Genomic DNA, 24,015 nt, shown 5'->3' with positions numbered 1-24,015 from the left:
TTAGCATCCATCAGACCCCTGTTAGAAACATTAAAGAAAACTAAAGCAACTAACGTGCATGGGAGTTAGCATCCATTGCAAGCCAAGCAATAGTTCCACACATCGGTTACAAGCATCTGCAAGAACCACAACATCCCCACAATGATCTATCACAATTCACCAGACTGCAGGAGGGCTTGCTCCCTTGTAAAAGCATGGCTCTTCTTCTTTGTTTTTTTTTCCTTTTCTTTCTTACAGTGTCATGAATCTCTGAATTAATGAAACAGTATTCCCCATTTAATAATATCCCTGGGGTAAGCCAGATCCTCTTTTTGCTGTCGATCTTCCAATTTTTTTCCCAGACTTCATTGGTTTTGGCTTTTTCCTTTCTTTGATTTGTTCTTCTCCTGCATCTTCTTTTTCTTTGCTTCTGTTGTAACCCAAGCATAATCTGCAGGAATTGCAAAAGGATCTTGAATGTTGTCTATCCTACTGCTGGAGCCAACAGTAGTGGAGCTCGGGCGGTGGTAAGGTGCTTTTATCCATTGAAACCAAGATGTACCCGAAGATTTTGCCACAGCAGGGCTCTCCCGGCCAGCTGCAGGCGGGCTCGAAGGTGGTGTAGAGAATTCATCCAAAGGCTGCAATTCCTCATACTTTGTGAAGGTAACCAACACTCTGATAGTGGGAACCACGGGTATGGCAACCTGGGTTTAATTATGGAGAAATTAAGATCTACAGATACCTAAGTATAGAGGGCTACCATATTTAGAATGCCATACAATAGTACTTGACTAGACAAAGGACCATTTCCATTACACCAAGTCCCAACAGAAACAACGGAAGTTGAACATGCATTTGACGGAGAAAAATAACCAAGCTTACAATTAAATAAACAAAATCTTAGCACCAGTAAATAATCGAGGTCCAAAATATTTGAAAACTAAATGTGTTTTGGGAGTGATTTGCAATTGTGTGGACTTGGAGAAAACATTATAAATTTGTATTGAATTATGTAGAAACTCTTATCCAAAAAATTATGCAGGAATCCAGACAATTTTGAATCCAGTGGTCCACGCTCCGAAAGACAAAAATGACACTCATCCAAGATGTAAATGACTGTTTGGACTTCCAAACTTTCAAACCCATCGCCATTTACCAACGGATGATATAAAAGAGACGGCAACGATCATCTTGACCATGATCTAGTCCATGGGAAAGCCATATCAACTTGAAACATTTATCATGCATCCGTACCAATATTTTGAAATTCAACACCGCAAGGATATTAGTGTTCTCTATGACCGTGCTCCTGATCCTTTCATTATTATCTAGAAGATTGTTTTAATTTTTATGTTAAAGCTTCTGCTTTGATCCTCCACAAACAAGTAAAGGAAAACTTCATTGAAGAGCCTAACGCTAAAGCTTTTGAAGCGGCAGAGCTTTCTTTTAATTGTTTTTCTCAGCAATCCTTTTAAAACACATAGGATATTCATGTTCACACATCGGGAAGAACATGACCTGGCAATAATTTCATGACTCTTGGGTAATTTACTAATTGTAGCCTCCTCTACATTGCTGGAAGGTTGCAGTATGGTAGATATAGGCCATGCAAAAAGATGTTCAACATTGCACCCTTGACCCCTTTGCAGCTTTGTATCTTTTGAAGCATTTGGAGGAATAGAAATATGAGAGCCTTTGCAGGAAAGGAACTACATGTACAGATTGAAAATACGTAACGCCAGACATCACTTCTTGGCTTGAGTTTTCTGACTTGACAGTTGTGGCCTTTTTTTCTTTTTTTCATATTGGGTTGGCACCCCCCTTGTTGCCTTTTTACACATCTACTTATTTATCAAAGAAAAAAAAGATAAATAATGTGATATAGGATGAGAAGCAGGAATTTGGATTGGATCATTTTGACCCAATTTGGAGGCCAATTTCAAAGAATAGGGTCAATTGGTTGTTGAGTTCCAAAACACATATGTGCTTAGCTAATTACTAGTCTATTGTGTGTTTAGTTTGCTTGTAATAGGATTATGTGTTATAGGAGTGAGTTTGTAATATTTGTGTATTTTAGGTGTGTATTAGTAATTTCAGGTATTTTGGGATATATTTGTAACTTCTTGTATTATAGGCTTTCTTATAAATAGTGTGTGAAAGCCATGTACAAGGTGGATATATTGAATTGAAGTGAGAATTCACATGTGATCTTCCACCCAATTTAATCTCCTTCTTCCCGTTCCCCTCTCTTCAATTTCTTCCAATTTCTCTCTTGGCATCAGATCCTATTCAATTTCTTCTCCTTCTTCTGCATCTCTAATTTTCCTTTTGAACTCTCTCCTCTGTTCTGTAACTTCACTCTCTCTCTCCCTGCTTTGCTTCAGATCTAAACTTCCTCTTTATTTTGTGTCTCTTCTCTATTCTGGCCTGCTCTATGTTCTGACTGCAGCAACCCTCATTCTTCTCCCTCCATTCTTCCTCTTCTTCTCCTCTCAATTTCTCCCATGCAGCCCTTATTCTTCCCCCTCATTCCTTCTTCTCCTCCTCTTTATTCCACCTTTTTTTTTTTAACCTCACATCAGACCTATAATTTTCCCTCTGCAGCCAACAAAAGTCCTGCAGAAACCAAACAACTGGTCTGCAACTTTTAAAAAAATTACAGTTGCACCCCTCAAATTCAAACCCTAACTTCCAGCCAACATACCACAATACCGCCCATACCATAAAAAAATACACTTCTGAAAGACCCTTTCCGAAATTTTTCATGTCCATTCAATGAGCAGGGTGGGCCCACGTGCCCACTGGAAACATTCCCTAGTATCTCTTGCCTTACTGATCACACGACAACCACCACTGCCATCACGCAGAAACTCATGCACCCCATGCTGCGGGTGATGCACATCACCCCCCACCCTGCGGGCCTGCTTGCAACTTCCAAAACCATAAAAGAATTGCTTCCAGTGCTGCCAGTGCTATTTGAGGTACACATTTTGGAGGATCTACCAGTGCCGCCAACATCACAATCAGACCAAATTGCTGCCATTTGTAAGTAGTTTATGAGGACTAGTTTCACTTGAAGAACATTTTTAAGAAAATGAGAGTTAAATTTGTGGTTTGCATGAATAGGTTGAGGATTGCTAACAAATTGTTTAAGGGTCCTTCTTGATATATAATTGCTTCTTGGTGACTAAAGTTGTCTGCAACAGTGGAGCTATTGGAAAGGTACAAAAAAGGAGAATCCCATGGAGATTATTACTAATGCTTTGAATACAACCAAAGTTGCAGCACTAGACAAGAGGCCCATGGATTTTCTTACCAAAAAGGAAAGCGGCATAGCTGCTGCCCCTCATACTTTTGACTTGCACAAAGGCTAGAATGATCATTTGAATATGGGAATTAAATTAGATGTTTCAGATTTTATGGTGATGATTCTCCTCCTGAATTTGATGATTGGGTATTTCTTTGGGGTACTATATCCGAAAGTATGACATGAATCATGAATGAAGCTAGAAAGTTGTACTTGGCTTAATCAAAATTGAAGGGGACTGCTTGAATTTGGTCAATGAAACAACAGATTTTTATAAGGATATTTGGTGAGATTACAATGTGGGATGAGAAGAAGCACGCAACGTAGGAGCAATTTGTACCTCCCAATTACCAGCGGTGTATTCATCTGCAACTCTTTGATTTGAAGCAAGAAGAAAAGATTGACAAAGTAGAATGGTAGGTTCTATCATCTGACCACTCATGCCAACATAGAATGGAAAGAGGATGTGATGATAGCTTTGTAGAAGAAAGGGTTTAAGCTAGCTATTGCCTCCAAGCTTGTTGCATGTCGTTTAGTTACTGTTGGGGATCCAGTACAGGTTGCCACTCAGATTAAGGAGGTTATGCGGCATGTAATCCTCCTACATCCGCATCAACCCTTCAGTTTGAGAAGAGTACTAGTACAGTAGTGCAAAAGAAGTTGAACAATTGGGTAAATGAGTTCAGACTAATACCCCTTGGAGGACTCCTGAGCATTCCGGAACAACTTCTAAAGTCCAACCATCAATCAAATGCTTCAAATGTCAAAGTCCTGGGCATCGAGCTGCACAATGTCCTAGCCAAGTCATGGCTGTTGCGCAGAAAAAGAAGATGATGATGACGACGGCATTCAAGCAGCTAAAGCAAAACAGAAATGCCAAGTGACTAAGATGATGACGGCAATGTGAAAATCTGTATGCTCTCGTCCCACAAGGTCAAAGAAAAAAAATATTGGAGGCAGACAAACATCTTTCAGACGCAGGTGATGTCAAAAGTAGCTTTGTAGTTTGGTTGTTGATCTTGCAGTTGTATAAATGTAGTTTCTGAAGAAACTGCGAAGAAATTAAATTTGGAAGTTGAACCTCATCTGAATCCATACAAAATTGCTTGGATGAACAATACCAACTTGAAGGTCCATGATGCTTACCTTCGAAAGTGGTTCAATTGTGGACTCTGGAGATAGTGCAATGTACCCTTCCTCTCAAGATTTGTCATATCCTTTTGGGCTGTCTATGCTTATTTGATAGAAAGGTAAGCATGATGGATACAATAATTCTTATTCCCTCACCATCAACAAGAATATAAGTTGATGCCTTCTTGAGCTATTCCACTCACTAAATTGAAGCAAGCTGTTGATTCCTTTCTGAAGCAAGATGATTCCGTTCTTGATGATGGACTCCTTGGTACTTTCCCAAACTTGAATTGAGTTCTTTTCTTGAAGGAATTGAATAGGACAAGCAGGTATTTGGATGAATCATTCTGACTCAACGTAGAGGCCAATGTCAAAGAATAGCGTCAATGGATTGTTGGGTTCTAAACCGAATGTGCTTAGTCAATTACTGGTTTATTATGCGTGTTTAGTCTGTTTGTAGTAGGATTATGTGTCTTGGGGCCTTGTTTGTAATATTTGTGTATCTTAGGGGTGTTTGTAATTTCATGTATTTTTAGGGATATATGCATAATTTCTTGTGTTATATTCCTATAAATATATAGTGTGTGAAAGGTATGTAGGAGCAGCTTATTATTTAATTTGAATTGGGAATTAACATGTGATCTTTTCCCCCAAGTGTATCTCCTACATCCTTCTTCTTCCCATCTCTCTTCCATTTCTTCTAATTTCTCCTTGGCAGCTTAATGCTGTCCTGCATCACCATTTAAAACCACCTAAGAGAAAATCGTGGAAGTTTTCTAGACTTGTCTATTTTAGATAATCTATCACAAGTGAGAGTTATTCAAACTCCTTTAATTTAAATAAACTCAAATTTGAGCAATATAGCTTTTTCTTACTTTCTCATTTTTAACAATATGGTGATTTAATTTAATTAATAAAATATATGGACTAAGAAAATGTCAGATGAATAAGGGAAAAGGACTTCAATACCTATCTACAAAAAAAAAAAGAGAGAGAGATTCAAAATTGTATAATTATCGTGATCAAACTAATGAGTTACACAGTGAAGCTTTGTAAAAGGGTGATTAAAGAAAGACGGGGGTTAGAAACAATCAGAAAATCAGTTTGGTCAATGCCCACGAGATTTATAACAGAAGCTAAATGTCTAAACTAATGAAAAACTTTAGTGTAGAGGGGGGTAAAAAAAAAACATATGATTCTCATTAACCTAGAGAAAGCTTATGATAGGTAACTATAGATGTTCTATGGTGGGTTCCAAGAAAAGGGAGTATTGAGTTATATAGAAGTGACATATGTATGATAGAATAATGACTAGCATTAAGACCAATGTTTTAAAAGGCGAAGGCATAAAACGAGGCGTTTTAACCCTAAAAAGGCGAGGCGTAAGCCTTAACTTGGGGCATAAGCCTTTTGAGAATTTATTTTTTAAGATAAAAATTTGTTAAATAAACCATATATATTTAAAATAAATTAAAAATTAATAAAATCACAAATATAATGTAAAAAAGAAAAACTAGATGTACTTTGCAAAATACTTGTTGGCCATTCAAAAATTGCTAACTTGAATACATGACAAAAATCATGACAAGAGATAGCTATATCATTACAAAGTTCAAACTATTTTCATGATGTAAGATACAATTGGAAAGGTTGAGGTTCAAGAGTTCTAAAAATAAACTCATACTATGACATTCCTTTTGGTAGTTATCTAACTTGATAATCACACACCCAAAATGTGTAAGGCTCAACTAAAAAGGCGAAAAAGGCGTGCTTTTTGTAAAAATGCGTAAGCCTCAACATGTAATGCAATAGCCTTTTTGGAATTTGGTATTTTAGATTGAGCCCCAAGGCGTTTTAAGCATGCCTTGCCTTGAGGCGAGCCTCAATTGAGCCTTTTAAAACATTGATTAAAAGTGGACAAAATAGAAGTCAAATTGATTTTTTTTTACTAAGAGGGTAGATTGTTTATCATGCAAGGATTGTAAAGTTATTCCAGGTGAAAGCCTAACCGCACAACATAGAGTCTTAGTGTTAGATATATGCATTAAAAAATGGAAGAAAAATGATAAAATAAACCAATGTAAGAGAACGAGCTGGTGAAACCTAAAATGAGAAAAAATAATAAAATTTAGAGATAAAATGATCAAAGATGGGGATGGGACTATAGAGGATGAGATAGATACAAATACTCTTTGGAGTAGATATTAGCAAGCTCTATTAAAAAGATAGCAAAAGAGATTTTAGGTGAATTAAGAGGAAAATTCTAAAAAAGTAAAGAAAGTTGGTGGTGGGATAAAGATGCACAAAAATCCACAACGACAAAAAGAATTTGGTATAAAACGTGGCAAAAATGTAGAAATATGGATAACTTTGAAAAGTATAAGAAGATGAGAAAAGATGCAAAAAAGGTCGTTAGTGAAGCTAAATACTGATTATTTAATAATTTGCATGATAGATTAGATACAAAAGAAGGAAAAAAAGATATATTTAAACTTTCTAAAGCTAGAGAAAGGAAGAATAAGAACTTAGGAAATGTAAAATGTATAAAAAGTGAGGATGATATTGTCTTGGTTAAAGACGAAGACATTAAAGAAAGATGGCGAAGTTACTTTAGTAAGTTTTTTAATGAAAAGCAAATAGAAGGTTTAAACTTAGAATTGTCAAATGATGAAAAGACTAAAAATATGAGATTTATTAGCAAAATTAGAGTTAACAAAGTTAAGTTTGCACTAAAAAATATGAAAAATGGGAAAGCTATTGGACCGGATAACATCCCAATTGAAGTTTGGAAATGCTTAGGTGATAACGGAATTATAGGTTAACTAATTTATTTAATACAATTATAAAAACTAAGAAAATGCTAGATAAATGGAGGAAAAACACTTTAATACCTATATGCAAAAATAAAGGAGATACTCAAAATTGTAATAAGTATTGTGGAATTAAACTTATGAGTCATACGATGAAACTATGAAAAAGGGTAGTTGAACAAAGATTATGGTTAGAAATGAAAGTCATAGAAAATCAATTTGGTTTTATGCCTGGGAGATCTACCACAAAAGCTATGTATCTTTTAAGAAGATTAATGGAAAAGTTTAGGAAAAAGAAAAGGGACTTGCATATGGTATTTATTGACCTAAAGAAAGCATATGATAGGATACCTAGGGAAGTTCTATGGTGGGTTTTAAAAAAAAAGGGTGTATGTAATTGGTATACTGATGTCATTAAGAATATGTACGATAGAGTAATGACTAGTGTAAGGACTATATATGCAAAAACTAAAGAATTTCCAATCACCATAGGTGTACATCAAGGATCTGTTTTGAGCCCTTATTTTTTTACTTTAGTGAGGGACCAACTAACTAAGAGTATTCAAAAGGAGGTTCTGTGGTGCATATTGTTTGCGGATGATATTGTATTAATTGATGAAACTAAGGACGAAGTAGAGGCTCAATTATAATTATGGTGAGAAACTTTGGAATCTAAAGGCTTTAGGACAAGTAGAAATAAGATAGAAATTTTGGTAATGGTAGGAGGAATATTGGAGACAAAGTTCAACTTGATGATAAAGAAATAAATAGCACTTGTAGATTTTGATACCTTGGATCTATTATCTAAGCTGAAGGAGAAATTGAAGATGATGTAATAAATAGAGTTAAAGCAAATTGGGTAAAATGGAGAAGTGCTTCAAGTGTGCTTTGTGATCGTAGAATACCCTTAAAATTAAAAGGGAAGTTTTATAGGACAGCTATAAGGCCAGCTATGCTATAAGGATCAGAATGTTGGGCGACGAAGAAACAGAATATCCAAAAAGTAAAAGTTGCCGAGATGAGAATGCTTAGATGGATGAGTGGTATAACATTGAAAGATAAATTAAGGAATGAACATATTAGCAGTTAGTTAGGTGTAGCTCTTATAGAAGATAAGATAAGGGAGGGATGACTTAGATGGTATGGACACTTGCAACGTATGTCACATAGTTTGTCAGTGAGAAAGAGTGAGTTAGTTACTGTTTTTTTTTTGGGGGGGGGGGGGGGGAGTAAAGGGGTAGACCTAAAATAACTTGGAAGGAAATAGTAAGTAAGGGTTTAATATCCCTGAATCTGTCAAAAGAAATGGTCCATGATCGCATAAATTGGCAGAAAAGGATTCATATAGCCGACCCCACCTAGTGGGACTTAAGGCTTTGGTTTTGTTGTTGTTGTTGTATTAGGACTATTAAATTACCACTTTACCTAAAAGCCTAAGCTATTAACAACAGCATATATCAAGCTTCAACAATACCCTGCACGTGGAGCCCCACTTCATATTTGATTATTGCAAACATCTTGGTGCTTAGGCTGAAAAGGCTGTTAACTAGTGACTAGTATGATGGTCACTAATGACAACGCCTTTTCACATAGAATACAAGTTTTAAAAGTGGTTTAGAGAGTTTTGACTTCACTATTTTCTTTATTATTTTTCTAATTGAATCTTTTGCTCGTTGATTTGAAAGTGGCACAATTGGGGTTCTTGATTAGTTTAAATATGAGAACGTTTATCACAACATGTATTTAGTTTTCCTTCTAGACATTCATTTTAGAAATGAAGGGAAAATGGACAGAATGGAGTCCTTCCAAACACCCATTCTTTCTTTTCAAAATATTTTTTTTCTTAATTGGGAATCTGTTTTATCTTTCTAGGTGATGTAAACTTTGCATAGATTGGAAAGGAATCATCATGGAAATGAGTGTTTTGTCATAGATAGGATCCATTTCTTGCTTTTTCAGTGGCAAGTGATACAATTCTTATGGAGCAAATAGAGATTAATTCAAACACCATTGTCTACTTTGCTCCACCTGTAGAGGAACCATGGGAAAGACTGATGTCTCATTTGCCGAAAGTAGAGGAGTATGACACGATTCTGGTGGTGATTGATCGGTTTTCAAAGTATGCAACTTTCGTACCAGTCTCGAAGTCATGTTCAGCAGAGAAGACAGCTTAGCTATTCTTCAAGCATGTGGTGAAATATTGGGGTGTTCCAGAAAGCCTAATCAATGATAGGGATGTCAAATTCACTGGGGGATTTTGGAGTGAACTCTTTCGCTTGATGGGTTCAAACCTTAATCTGTCCACCAACTACCACCCGCAGACAAATGGTCAAACCGAACGTTTTCATGGGATGCTGGAAGAATACTTGCGACATTTTGTTAACTCAAATCAGAAGAATTGGGTTCCTTTACTGGACACGGCACAATTTTGTTTTAACTCTATGAAATCCTCTGCGACTAATAAAAACCCTTTTGAGATTGTGACAGGTCAACAACCGATTCTTCCGCACACTCTGGAGGGTCCATACAAAGGAAATTGCCCGAAAGCATACCAATTCACAAAGAATTGGTTGCAAAACATTGAAATCACTCAAGCTCAGTTAGAAAAAACATCAAAGCGCATGAAGAAATGGGCTGACAAAGGGAGACAACCACAACAATTTGAAACTAGATATCTGGTTCTTGTAAAAGTGCCCAGAGAAATTTCGATTTCTTCGTGGCAAGGATAAAAGGCTTTTACACCGTTACGAAGGTCCAATAAAAGTGATCGAGAAGGTGGGAAATGCATCTTATCGGCTTGAACAACCAGAGTGGATGAAGAGCCACAGACGACCAGTCCATCCCGTGTTTCATGTAAGAAACCTGAAGCGATTCCACACAGATACAGCGGATCTGCACCGACAAAAGATAAGGAGATCAACAATATCCAGAAGGCAGCCTATAAACAAGGATGTTCAGGAGATCATTGCAGACAAAGTCATCAATGCAGAAGATTGTCAACAACAACAATATCTGGTTCAGTGGATGGGGCTAGGAGAAGAAGAGAACAGTTGGGAAAAGACAGAAAACCTTCAGCATGCCATACAAAAGATTGAAGATTTCAGAAATTCGAAAACAACAACATCAATTTCAACATCAGCAGAGTGACGAGGCCATCTACAGCACATCGACGAGGACGTCGATAAAATGAGTGGGGGAGGATGTTAGGGAGTGACAATGTAATGGGGAAAAAGGGGGAGAGAGATACTGCTATAATTGTATTCTCTAGGGATTTAGAATGAATATATGATTATGTGTGTTAACGTTTGTATGGTTATTCTCTTAGATTGAATAATACAAGTAGTCCTTTTCATTATGGTGTTTTGTTGCCTTGGATTGTGAGATACCTGATTGTTGTAGCCTTATTCCGTGTGTGCGAATATATTGCTCTAACGATATCATATGGTTCCTTGTTTCTCTGGAGTATTGAGACTCACTTGGTGCTCATGCTTGTAGGCCTGAACGTGTGAGATTTGGCTGACTCGTCGGGGTAGAGCTCTCAACAAGTGCCGCACGACCCTTCCTAGAGTTCCATTTTGGGGGTCCGTGACACCTAGCTTATTATAGATGTGTACTTTTTTGATAGATTGCTTCTTAACAATCCGACATTTTGATCCACGTAGCATTAGATGGTTTTATAGTTTTTTTTTTAAATACAATTTTATTAAAGCAATAAATATGCTATCAAATAAAATTAAAGCAATAAATAATGTACAAAATAGAGGGCAAGGAGTCCTCCCTAGATAACAAAAGACGCCAAAAAAACAAAAACAAAAAAACTACAAGCTACTAAAGGAACCAAGAACAACAACAAAGTTCTAATTACAAAAGCGCCCTCCAATCTCTCACAAGGTTGGACTGCAGTAATGCCCCACAAAACCCAAAAAACTGCACCCGAAGGAGCCAAAGCAATGCAAAGGAAGTTGCCCTATCCCAAAGTACCCATGGAAAAGTTGAGTGACCTTTATAAATCCTAGCATTCCTCTCAATCCACAGGGTCCAAAGGATGGCGAGAAGACATCTGCAAACCAAAGAGCTCTTCCATTCTAGTCTTTCCAAAACCCAAAAGTTGACCAATAACAAGTCTCCCACCTTTCTCAAGGCGACCCATTGTTCGCTCGCAAGATAAATTAGATAGTCTTATAGTTGCTCTATATAACTTTCCTTTTAACTATAATAGTATTTCATGATCACACAACACCCCCAAATTGCTTCTCGATTTTACCTAACCTGCTTTAACTCTATAGCATCCTTCTCAATTTCTTGCTTGCATGATGAATCCAAGATACCAAAATCTATAGTGCCAAGGATTTCTTAATCAAGTTTTGTACTTTCTCCAAGTTCCTCTTGAAATGACTTAAACTACATTTCAAATTTGTCTTAATTTCTATTCAAGTAAAAAACTTTAGGTTCTAAAGGTTCTCCCCATAATTATAACTTAGCTTTTTATTCCACATCTAGTTTCATCAATCAAGACAATATCATCAGCAAACAACACACCAATGGAACCTCATTTTGGATGTTTTTAGATTGATTTCATCATAACTAAAGAAAAAAGATAACGCAAAGCATACACTCTGTACACCTATTGGTATTGGCAATTATGTTGCTTGCCCACGTGTAGTCTTTGTTACCGACTACTCGTTCAGTTATTTAGTATAACTGAAGGGTGTTAGTGTGACTTAGTAAGGGTATGATGGTGTACATAACACACATTATAAATAAAGAGGGGACTTACCAAGTGATAAGAGCTGGCAGTTCGAGTTAGGCTCAAGTGTTCATGCATGGGATCGCATAGATGTAGATTTCATGGAAGAGGAGTGATGGGTCCTAATTGTTCACATGTTAATCTTGTAGATGAATGGACTCCCACGGTTTTTTAGTTTTTCACATGATTGAGGGATGGCTTCTAGTTGGTTGCATAATGTTGATTGGTCAAGAATGACTTCCAAATAAGGAAGGGCTGAAAGTCGTAAGTGAGGAGGAGATTAGTAAGAAATTCCACTTGCAATTTGCCTCACTTGGAAAATTGAGTGAATATGAGTAGCATGTATACATGGATAGGTCCAAGACTTGATGACTTAAGCTTTTGGGTCATGTTGATATCTATGTATATCAAGCCCTCAATTTTGTTAGTGGTAACTTGGTATTTTGGACGAGTAAGAATCAACATGTGGGGTCTAATATCAAGCCATGGCCCACACTATATGTCAGCTCATTTGACTAAAGAACATAATGAAAGAACTTGATTTTCCATGCCCTCAGCATATGGAGTTGATGTGTGATAATCAAACTACTATTCATATTGTGTCCAACCCGGTCTTCTATACGCAGACAAACGCATCGAAGTTAATTGTCCCATATGTAAGCTGGTTTAACTAAAGAACATGTTGTAAGAACTTGGTTTTTAACATTCTCAACCTATAGAGTTTGTGTAAAAATCAAGCTATATATATTGCCTCCAACACAATCTCTTATGAGCAGACAAAACACAAAGAGGTTAACAGTCACTTTCTATGGGAGAAACTCGTGTAGAAGCTTATTAAAACCACTCATTTGAAGTCTAAATTCGAACTTGCTGATTTATTCACTAAAACCCAATCTTGGGGTGTTGCTCAGGTCAAACCATTTGTAACAAGATAGGAGGGTATGATATTTATGCTCCAGTTTGGGTGGGTGGGCGAGTGGGGGAGGGGGGGGGGGGGGAGTGTCTCTAGGTTGAAGGTTTAGTTATTTAGTATTACTGATGTGTGTTAGTAAGGGTGAGTAAGGGTATGATAGTCATTGTAATGTAAATGAGACACATTATAAATAACGAGAGACTTATCGCCGTGATTAGGTTTTCGAGTTTACAGAACACCTATTAACAGTTGTGAAGAGGTGAAAAGGACCGAAGACTATCCAGGAACATTGCTTCAACTACTCCTCAACAGAAACTATACTTATCTAGGATTTTTTTTTTAGGCAAAAGACGCTGACCTCCCCAGAGATTTGACAAAAAGAAAATGACCTCCCTTAAAGTTTGAAAATTCTAGGGACCTTCCCTAAGGTTTCAAGAATTCTAGGGACCTCCCTTTAGGTTTGTCAAAAAGACATAAACCTCCCCTTATATTTTGCAAAAATGTATGTGGTATTTTTGAAACCTCAGGGGAGGTCTATAACATATTTGAAACCTCGGGAGAGATCTATCTTTTTGCCAAACCTCAAGGGAGGTGAAAGTCTTTTGCCTTTTTTTTTTTTTTTTTTCTAGTGAAGTTCATTCTTAGTTGCTTGCAAAGCCTCAGCTTGAGCCTCAACTGCTGAAGCTAAAGCCTAAAGTTCTTTTATAGACTCCGTAGATATTTGTATTGATACAAACAGATGGTAAAACACCAAAGAATTAGTGTTAGTGTTTCTGGTTTAAGAATAGATAACTAAAAACGTTTTACCAACTACCAATGGTACACCAAATTGAAACTCCGTCATAATAATTATCACCCCCCACCCTAACCTGCCCCAACTGCTCATCTTTCTAAAAAACAGTATAGAAAAAAAGGAAGCAAAATTATATGACAACAAAATGAAGAGAAAGGCTTTGACCCTCATTTCCCTTCCAACTTTCTGGTGTGTTTGGAAGGAGAGGAATATGCAAGTGTGCAAAAATTCATCCTCAAGAATCCAAAGCAGCAAAGAACACTGGTTTACTGCGGTTAATAGCTAGCATAGTAGGAATGTTGAGTAGCCAAGAAGCAACATATCCAAAAAAGCATAGGTTGGACAAAACCAAAAAATGGAAAAAAATAAAATAAAAATGAAAAGCTAAGACACATGATGATATAACTCTAAAAGACAAATTAAGAAATGATCACTTCCATGATAAGTTAGGCATAGCACCTGCAGAAGACATAATAAGGATGGTTTGGTTGAGTACTTGCGAGGTAGGTCAAATAACATTCTAGAGGGGGGTAAGTTAGTTGTTGTTAGTGGCCATAGGAGGGAAGGGGCAGACCTAGAATAACTTGGACCAAGACATCAAGTAAGGGCTTGACAGCACTCCATCTTTTAGAGTTTATTTTCGTAGACAAAAGAGTACTCATGTAACTGACCACACCTAGGTGGTGGTGGTGGTTATGGTGAACATAATGATTTGAAATCATTCAAACTGCACAATTTGTATAACTCCACACCGAATCATTGAATCTTACTATTTAATCAAAAAACAACCAAATTGTTATCGAATTTATCAATCCAAACCCTGAATCCAACGATTGATCTAAATCAATCCATTCATGCGATTCTGAACCTATCACATCCAGTCAGATCCAACTGGTGAAAAACAGCCTTTCTTTTTTTTATTGCTTTTTCTCACACGATTGCCTTCCATTCCTTCTCTAAGCCGGTTCTGTTTTGAGAAAGAGGATAGAGCAGAACTTTAGAACTTCTGTTGCCTTCACGAAACATTATTCACTCTTGGAGCATAGTGTTCTGCCATTGAGAAGGGCAGAACGGCAGAACACTTGTCAGCTAAGTTGGTACTTGCATTTCACTGTGTTGTTAAGATTCACAGGTTGGTTTAGTAGTTCGTTCAATTATTTATTAGTTTTGTTTATGTTACATTATTTTGCTTTCAACTAGAGAAAGCACATGCATGAAATATGATTTTTTTTTTTCTTGATTTATACCTTTAAACAACACAAAGTTTAATTTTTTATTATTTTTTCTTCACTCTTCCCCTTATTTTCAATTGTTTAGTCAAAGAATACACATGAAATATGATTTTTTATTGTTAAAATTTAAATGTATTCTACTATTTTGTCTGTTATACATAAAATCAGTAGATGCATGTTATTGGAATTGTTGTTGGAAATTTGTAATAAATCTTATGGTTCGATTCAATTCTCGATTCCTGAAATTGTGATTTTAATTAACGATCTGAACCTTGATTTGACAACTTCTGTGATAGTGATGGTGGTGGGACTGGTTTTTTGGAATTGTCACTGCAGCCTTGGTTGAAGATGATATATTTTTTCCCCTGATTGGTTGGATATGGTAGTCGCGGCTATTGATAGGACAGCCATGGTTTCAGATGCTGGTTTTATTTTTATTTTTTTTCTTTTTTAGGGACTAACATGGGTAAACACAGGATCAGATGTTAAACATTGTAACTACCAAACAAAATGCAAACAAATCAGTGGTTGGATTCAGATGTTTGTTTGTGAGTTAGTTCACTAACTTAGAACTTTATTCATTGTTTAGAGCTTTTTACCAAATGACCCTTAGCAATGAAATTTATAAGGGTGTAAAGATGTAAATTTAAGTAAAGACAAAAGTTATTTTTTGCTCAGCTCAAATAACCAAGAACCAAGTTTAAACTTGAACCAAGCTAAATTTCAAACTTATTTTGCTTCTATGTATTTGCTCAAGCTTGAGCTCTTCTCAGCCAGTTTCAAATGAATCAAAAGAGAAAAATTATAGTTTCAGTCATACCAATATTTGGTATGAGATGAATCTCAAGTGCAAACTACATCTCATGGTAAATCTTGAACGCAATAAATATGAGAGAGAGAGAGAGATGCTTGGGTTAGAGAATATTTTAAAGCCTAAAAACCGAAGTTACCACTCACCATAAATAGATATTTCAAAAAGTCAGCTTGATATTTGACATAAAATTCAAAACCAAATGCATCGGGGACAGGGATACTAAGGTAAAAGAAAGCACCTACGAGCACTGAAAGACAACATGAAACAATTGAAATCAGAGAACCCTCATGCTGAAGCAGGGTAGAAAGGTAGAGTCAATGAAAAGATGGGAGTTATTAACCAACAGCCAAAAGAAAGCAACTCATTTGACTCCAGAATCAAAAAAGTTGCCTTGGACAAGATTTTTGTACCAAGAACCATTTACTCCTTATTAAGTGCCCATGTTCACATGCCCTTTACAAGAAGGATCAACCATGTTAATTTTTTCCCAGATAAACAAAGAATATTGTTAAGAAAGGGATGAGCATAGATAAAAAAAGGAGGATGAAGCATCCTCCACCAAACAAAAAAACCCAAGAATGGAGAAGAAACAAGAAGTCCAAGACAACTGATGAAAAGCTACTCCACAGTCACTTTGCAAAGCTGAACACCAAAGAGACCACGAACACCACCTTACACCATAACATACCAGGAGCAGCATAACCCTTAAGGATTCTAGAATTGTGCTCTAATCAAATGCATCAAAAACAGACTCTAGACCATTGTTCCCCATACCTGTCACGAATTACATCATACCAAAGGGAGCCACACTTTAAGGAGCATATAATATTAACTTCCCCAACAACGAGATGTTCTCGGACCACAAATTACACCTGCCTAAAGCTCCCCATTCAGGCTTAAAGACAGTCTACCAACTAACAAGAAGATACCTTTTAATATCATAACTAGATTAAGGCACTAGAATAGAAATTAAGAAGCTTACATGAATATTCTAAGTTATAGCTTTATGCTTGTGAAAACGACAATTAAGGCTATCAATCAGATTCAGCATAGTTTTGTTTAATTTGGACCTGAACCTGGACACACCCAACAGCTTGGCATCCTACACAGTGGGCAGCTGGGCATGGAATTATCGATCCCACACCATCTCATCAAATAGCAGGTGGTTGATCAGGTTGTCAGATTTCCGCATTTTAAGCAGATGATAAAAACACAAATGTTGGAAAGGATATGATTATTCCAAAACATGAAGAGAAATATAAGATTAAAAGGTTGACCACTGTATTAATCTTCATAGCTGTAAAAGAAAAGAAAAACGCAAAGTATTGCTCGTCTGATATACTCATAGACTGAAGGCATAGATGGAGGATTGGATATCATAATCAGTCAAAGCATACTCAAGAACTCTACTTATATGATTAACCAAAATGCAAGATTAACCAAAATCCATAGATTCAATCCTGAGAGGTCACTCTCACATCATGTTTTCCAATTGCTCCAATTAAGGGGTTAAAATTTGAGAATCACTAGGGAATCATGCCATGTCAAATGGGAACATTACTCGTTCAGCTATCTGTTGAGCTAAAAGAGGGCATGTCTCGATGCAGACAGAAAACTCAAGCAACCATATTAAGGCATAGTGTGCACTATGCACTCAATCTCATTTGCTGATATAAACAATCTAGAAACAAAAACCCACAATCAAGTTAGAAAACTTGACGGAATTTTAACCAAACTTGTTCATATGCATGTGTATGTCAATTTACCTATATCATCATAGGAAATGTGTTCAACCAAGTTATCATCAAACACAAAATTTAACTGTAGTCTAGGGTGAAATGCAGAAAACTGTATGACAAAAGAATGACTAATAAAAAAACACTACAATTATTTATGCATATTACACAAGTTAGATACATATTGTTACCATAAAGAATAAATTTATTCCAAAACCTGTTTTTTGACAAAAAAATATCATAGTTCAGCTCTATATCCATAATGAATATTTAAATAAAATTAGTATCAATGATAGATTTGCACAACAAGAAACAAAATGTTGGTTTCCACTTTTCTTTCGAAGCCAATACAGATCTACATTATAATATGTTAAATTATCATTCCAAATTTGGTTCAAGAAAATTTTTAAAAGGAAGAAACACAAAATTCAAATTCAACTAGATAGAAATCATCAGCTCACAAATGACAGGGCAAGGGTAGAAATACCACAACCAAATCATTCAAGAGTGGATGCCTTACCAATATAAGTAAACTACAAAAACATATACTTGAGCAGTTTAAAGAAAGAAGAAACAAAATTTATAATAAAAATTTGTTCATTTACACAAAATGACATAACCAAATAACCAAGTGAAGAAAATAAATAAGTTAAATATGCCAAAAGGTAAAAATTACAGAATCGAAGAGAGTTTTGAAAAAAAAAAAGAATTAAAGAATGGAACATACCTTGACTGGAAATGTTCCCATTGGAAGTTTTGTTGTAAGCAGCTCTCTTAATCGACGAATGGCCTTAACCTTGTTAGCAAGAATGTCAAGCAATGGCAGCAGTTCTTCAGTTTGAAGTGGGAAATTTGGAGAAAGCCAGAGAATTGGCCTCAATCCTTTCCTGTACTCATTCTCACGGCTCCCATCCTTGCGCCGATTTCCACTCTCAGAACTCATTGAAGAAGATGTCTTAGTATCCTTTCCCCTCTGTAGTTCATCACCCCTCACAACAATCTCCACAGAATGTCTTCCTGGTTTAGTCTGGTTTCTGGATGGAGAATCCCCAAGGAGATCACTTACTTTCTCATCTACACACAGAGAACTTCTTGGCGGAGCAATCTTCCTCTGTACTTCATGTTTAGTTTCCTTTTTCCTCCAACCACCAAACCAACCTTTCTTTTCCGGCTTTGTCTCTCCATTTCTAAAACCATTCAATTCTTCAATGGGAATCTCCCTATGCTCATAACAACTATGGCGATGCCCAATAATCCCTTCAGCATTTTCACTGGACAATTCAGAAGAATCTAATTTTAGTGCAACTTCAAGTTGCCTTCTCTCATCCTCAGTCAAAATGTCATCAAGCTCTTCACTCTCTGCTTCATTTTCAGGGCAAGATGTAAAGAAATCATCATCTGTCATTGCCCCTGGCACCCTCCTCGATTTGATGCTCACAACCACATTGTGCATATCATATACCTTAGCCTTCCACGGACCCACCATTTCTGTTTTCTCCTGTCGTCTCCATGTCAACTGTGGCAAAAGAACTGCCTGTGTCACATCAATCCCAGGCCTGAATATATTAGTTTGAGACATAGAAGCAACTTCTTGCTGCACCTCCGCTTCGGTAGCTTGAGAACCAGCACCATCCAAAGCATTCATCACTTCCTTATCCTTGTGTGAGATCATACATAGTGACCCTGGCGGGACCTTCCCATCATCAGACCCATCACCAAGAAAAAGAATGCTCTGATCAGAACGCTGTATCTTGAAACCATCAAAGCCAGCCAACGTCATATCCGCCCTCAAATTCGAACCCCTCTTCCATATTTTGTAAGTATCTGAAGGGGCGATCCTTGAAATGAAAGGAATCACAGAGCTGTCAAAGTGGAACGTAATTTCCATGTAGAAGTCCTTCATCCTTCTCATGGTCCCCACCAAGCGAGGCAACCTTCTACACCATTTTGCCCATGCCAATGGCTGGTAGTGCCTAACTATAATCATGGCAATCCCTTCTTCCCTGTTGCAAATTGCTTCCTGGAGAGCACTCCACCCATGTTCATTTTGCAAACTCCAATCTGCCCCAGCAACCATGAGCATTTCCGTTGCAGTCTCATCCCCAAGTTTGACAGCTAGGTGAAGAGGGGTGTCTCGGTTTGGGACATCTCGGCGATCAATCACAGCAGAGATGGCATCAGCCTTTTCTTCTTCAACCTTAGAAACTGCTTCAGTGTGAATCTCAGCTGGGTTACAAAGACGCGGGAGACCAGCAAGTATCCTCCTGAGACCGGCATAATCTCTCGTGGCAATGGCCTTGTGCACAGGGCTGTGAGCATACTTAGAAACATCGACCCCCGCCATGCCTCAGGAGTATACAAGATCAATTCAAACTAATGAACACAACCAGCACTCAATTCACTCATCCAAAACTAGCAGGCAGGAAAGCAGGCAGGAAAAGACGACAAAAAACAAAAAAAAAAAACCCTCTTTCAGAATCAGTAGAAGCCCAATCCAGAAACCAATAACCCAGACCCGACAGAGCAGAATCACAATTCACACCCAGCACATACGCATTCAATTAACGCACTGAATTGAACAAAGCGAACAGACCCAGGTAATAATCAGTCACCAAAATAAGAGATTTCAAAGTCTTTCGCAGAAATGGAACAGACCCAACTCAAATTGAATGCACATGACACAAGAAAACAACAAAAGACATCAAGTCACACCTATCCGAGACAAAATGAAAGAATCTTGGGTGGGCCCAAAAGAAAATATCGAAGAGGCCAAGAAATCTCACCTTCTTCTTCTTCTTGTGTGACCCCCGGAAAGCCAAGATTACACCGAAAAAAGGACTCAGCTAGTGAACCCCACTCCTCTCCTTCTATATCCTCTGCAAATAGAAAAAGAACAAGGGATCCTTGTGATCCAATCCAGATCAGACAAACCCAATAACATGCATGTGGGCGTTAAAAAAATAAAAAATAATTTTTCATAAAAAGTCAGGGAATCTATTGGAAAGAAATGGTAAAGAAGCAGGATCAAGAAAAGAATACAGCAAACCCACAAACCCCCACATCCAAGCAAAGGGCAAAACTGTTTATATTGAAAAGGAATAACATAAAAGAAGAATCACAGAAAGTGGCTGAGGGAAGAAGCATTAGGGAAGAGAGAGAGAGAGAGAGAGAGAGAGAGATACAAATAAAAAAAGGAGATGAAAAATAGAAACACAGAGAGGCAAAAGGAAAAGGTCGCAGACACAGATTTTCCTTTTCTTTTTTTTTTTACCTCTTCTTAAACTGCAACAAGTGGGATAAAAACCGGAGGACGATGAGGGTATTTGGAGCTGTAGTGGTGTGGTGTGGCAATGGTTGGAGGCTGAGGAGGATGAGCAGATGCTCCATTTTTATTTTAACCTGCTTTAAAACAGATTAATTAGGAACATCACATAAGGAAGGAAATATATTGCAAGTCAGGAGGACCGAGGGACTAAAATAGGAAGGCTGGCATGTGAGGCAGGAAAGAGGGAGCTTGCCTTCCCATTTCTCCCTGATTTTCTATTTTATTTTCTTGTCTTTTTCTTCATATGCAGTGCTTAGAGGAGCCCAATTGTTTTATATGTTTGTTTCGCATGTGATTATTATTATTATGTTGCAGGGAATTGAAGATAGGGGTAGGGGTATCAAGCTCATTCCAGGCTTTGAGGTCTGACGCCAAGCAGAACCACCCCCATATCTGTCAAAACTATCAAAATACTTTACATCACACCATACTCCTCAAAAATGGTATTCAAGTTGTCATTACTCATAACTTAACGGTGAAGAATAATATAATTTAGGGTTACAACATACTTATTGCCATTATTCATTACTTAATAAATTTTGGAGTTACAATTTTCTTTTTTTCTCTATCAACTTGATAAATTGAATGGGAGAATTTTGAATATACAAGAAGAAGTAGAATGTGATGTATATAATATGAGCATTTTGAGTGTGGGGGAAGAAATAGAATGAGTTGACAATTTAAATATTTGGTTGAGAGTATTCAATAAAAAATTAAAGGTCCTTGGGTATGGCTGAATAATGATACTACTTTTCTAGATGCTGTCAAATTCATTCTAGGAGCAAGGAGACAAATTTGGTCGATCATGTGCACCTAATTTGGCCAAAAATACAGATTACGTTTAAATATTTATATTTTCCTTTAAAATCTCATTCTCTTGTAAACATTCTTTCATATATATACAATTTAGGATGTAATAAGAAGCCATTCAAACATATCAAAAAAAAAAAAATCCCAACCCAAGTTTAATTGCACCTTACATTTTCTTACACTTTGTTTTCTTGTTATCTCTTTTAGTTATTATTCTCTCTCTCTCTCTCTCTCTCTCTCTCTCTCTAAAAACATGACCATTGTCTTTGCCAACAGTCCAAGCATAAGCTTATTCAATAAGAGCAACAAACAACCAAACCATCGTCACGATTACAAAAGATCTCCTTGATCACCTATTCTAGGAGCATTACCAACATAAGGTGGTTTCTTGCTGTTACTGCCAAAAATTGAATGGCTCACAAGGATTGACCTTCAACAGGGACCACCTAAAAGGTATCAAACAAAAATAGCTTTGAGGACCCAAGGTGTACTCTGAGGGTCACTCCGATGCTTAAGTTACGAAGCAAGGGAGGTTTAAATTGCAACAGTAAAGAAAAATTGATGAAAACAAGATGCTTACCTCCTCTCAAGGTGCCATTTTTATAGTAGTGGTAGCATGTCCTTATGTAATTTAATATTTATGGGTACATTATTTTGCTTCAGGGGTTATGGATTAATTCAGAAACATTTATATTAGGGAGTAATTGTAATTTATTGATTGTGACTCCTCATTTATATGCCCATCAATCTTGGCCATATCACTTGCCCCCTTTTTACTCTCGAATAAAAGGAATTTAGTTCAGAAAATTTGATAGTATTTTGAGTCACCTTACGATCAATAAGCAGTTGTCCTTGTGTTTTTGACTCGTGACCCCCCCTTTTTTTTCTTTTCTTTTTTTTCTTTTCTTTTTTTTTAAGACTGGCTCATTTTGTGCCGATGTCAAGCATTCAACTTAATTTGAGCCAAGTTTTAGAGGAGAACGGCTCGTTATGAGCCCATGGTGAGAATTCAACTTAATCCAAGCTGATGTTGAGGATTTGGCTTAATCCCAGCCAATGTAAAGGGAATGTGGCTCTTTTTGAGTCAATTTTAGGCATGCGACTCAATCCGAGCTACTTTTTCAAAGAGGAGGGCTCATTTTGAGTCAAAGTCACACATACAGCTCAATCCAAGTTGGTGGAAATGAAGATAGCTCAATTCGAGCCGATTTTAGACACTCGGCTCAATCCAAGCTAATGTGAGGGAAGAATGGCTCATTTCGAGCCGATGACACACATATGGCTCAATCCAATCCACTTCTTAGGAGAGAACGACTCAATCCAAGCTGGAGTCATACATAAAACTCAATCCAAGCCAATGTCATACATATGACTTAATCCAAGCCAATGTTAGGTGAGGATGGATCATTCCAAGCCGGTGTCATGCATTCGGCTCAATCCGAGCCAATATCTTCCATTTGGCTCAATCTGAGCTGATATTAAGGCAGGACAACTCATTTTGAGCTACTATTTGATTAGGATGGCTCATTCTGAGCAGATCTCAAGTGCTCGAATCATTCTGAGCCACTTGGGCTGGTGCATGGCTCATTTTGAGCTAGTTACAGTGCCTTAATGCTAGGCAAAATCAAGGATTTAGCTCAATTAGAGCCAGTTTATGTTCTTCAACTCTTTTCGAGCCGATTTCAGCTATTTTGGCTTTTTCTGAGCCATTTTTTTGGCCATTTTTTCAAGCTGACTATCTACAACAGTTTTTATCTACCGATCGACCAGCTTTCATTGATCATTTTTCTGTGGGATATTGTCTTAATGGGCGATGTTCATCAATTAGGCATGTCTTCGAGCCTTATGAGTGGTGCTTATCAGTTAGGTTATTCCTAGTAAGTCGTGCTCACTCTCAAGTTGTCTTATGAGCAATGCTCATCAGTTGAGTATATCTTCAGGCCCTATGAGCGGTGCTTATTAGTTGGGTCATTCCTGGTGAGCCTTGCTCACTCTCAAGTTGCCTTATGAGCAGTGCTCATCAATTAGGTCATTCCTAGTGATTCGTGCTCACTCTTAAGTTGCCTTATGAGTAGTGCTCATTAGTTGGGCATGTCTTCAAGCCTCATGAGTAGTGTCATCAGTTGGGTCATTCCTAGTGAGTCATGCTCACTCTCAAGTTGCCTCATGAGTAGTGCTCATCAGTTGGGCATGTCTTCGGGCCTCATGAGTGGTGCTCATCAATTGGGCATGTCTTCGAGCCTTATGAGCAGTGCTCATTAGTTGGGTCATTCTCACTCTCAAGTTGCCTCATAAGCAATGCTCGTTAGTTGGGCAGATACTCACAGAGCACCATAATTTATGGAATCCCTTATCTATAAATAGCCTACCTCTCCTCCCCCATTCTTTTCATCCTAGGAAGTTGCTTTTATTAGA

General features: G+C 37.3%; 1 protein-coding gene across 7 annotated transcripts; it reads right to left on the bottom strand.

Moving 5' to 3' along the window:
• On the bottom strand, positions 1–20,976 carry LOC131152401 (uncharacterized). Of its 7 annotated transcripts, none has more exons than XM_058104262.1 (4): positions 20,737–20,976; positions 20,249–20,341; positions 18,193–19,877; positions 1–686 (listed from the first exon to the last, which is right to left on the bottom strand). In XM_058104262.1, the coding sequence occupies exons 3-4, from the start codon at positions 19,807–19,809 to the stop codon at positions 345–347; spliced, it is 1,959 nt and encodes a 652-aa protein (XP_057960245.1). In that variant the 5' UTR covers positions 19,810–19,877; positions 20,249–20,341; positions 20,737–20,976; the 3' UTR covers positions 1–344. The 7 variants fall into 7 exon arrangements, with proteins under 7 accessions (XP_057960245.1, XP_057960243.1, XP_057960247.1 ...); XM_058104260.1 differs by having other exon boundaries at positions 18,193–20,034; positions 20,737–20,974; XM_058104264.1 differs by having other exon boundaries at positions 18,193–19,838; positions 20,737–20,971.
• Positions 20,977–24,015: the final 3,039 nt, after the last annotated feature.

Source organism: Malania oleifera, chromosome 3 (genome assembly GCF_029873635.1).
Source record: "Malania oleifera isolate guangnan ecotype guangnan chromosome 3, ASM2987363v1, whole genome shotgun sequence".
Lineage (NCBI taxonomy): Eukaryota > Viridiplantae > Streptophyta > Magnoliopsida > Santalales > Ximeniaceae > Malania > Malania oleifera.
The sequence above is the reverse complement of the archived record's forward strand: the minus strand, read 5'-3'. Positions and strand labels throughout refer to the sequence as shown.

Bases quoted from the DNA above. Each gene is read 5' to 3' on its own strand.
- LOC131152401 (XM_058104262.1), bottom strand. From the start codon at position 19,809: ATGGCGGGGGTCGATGTTTCTAAGTATGCTCACAGCCCTGTGCACAAG. The intron at 687-18,192 runs GTATGTTCCATT...AATTAAACCCAG, and splicing joins TGGGAACATTTCCAGTCAAG to GTTGCCATACCCGTGGTTCC.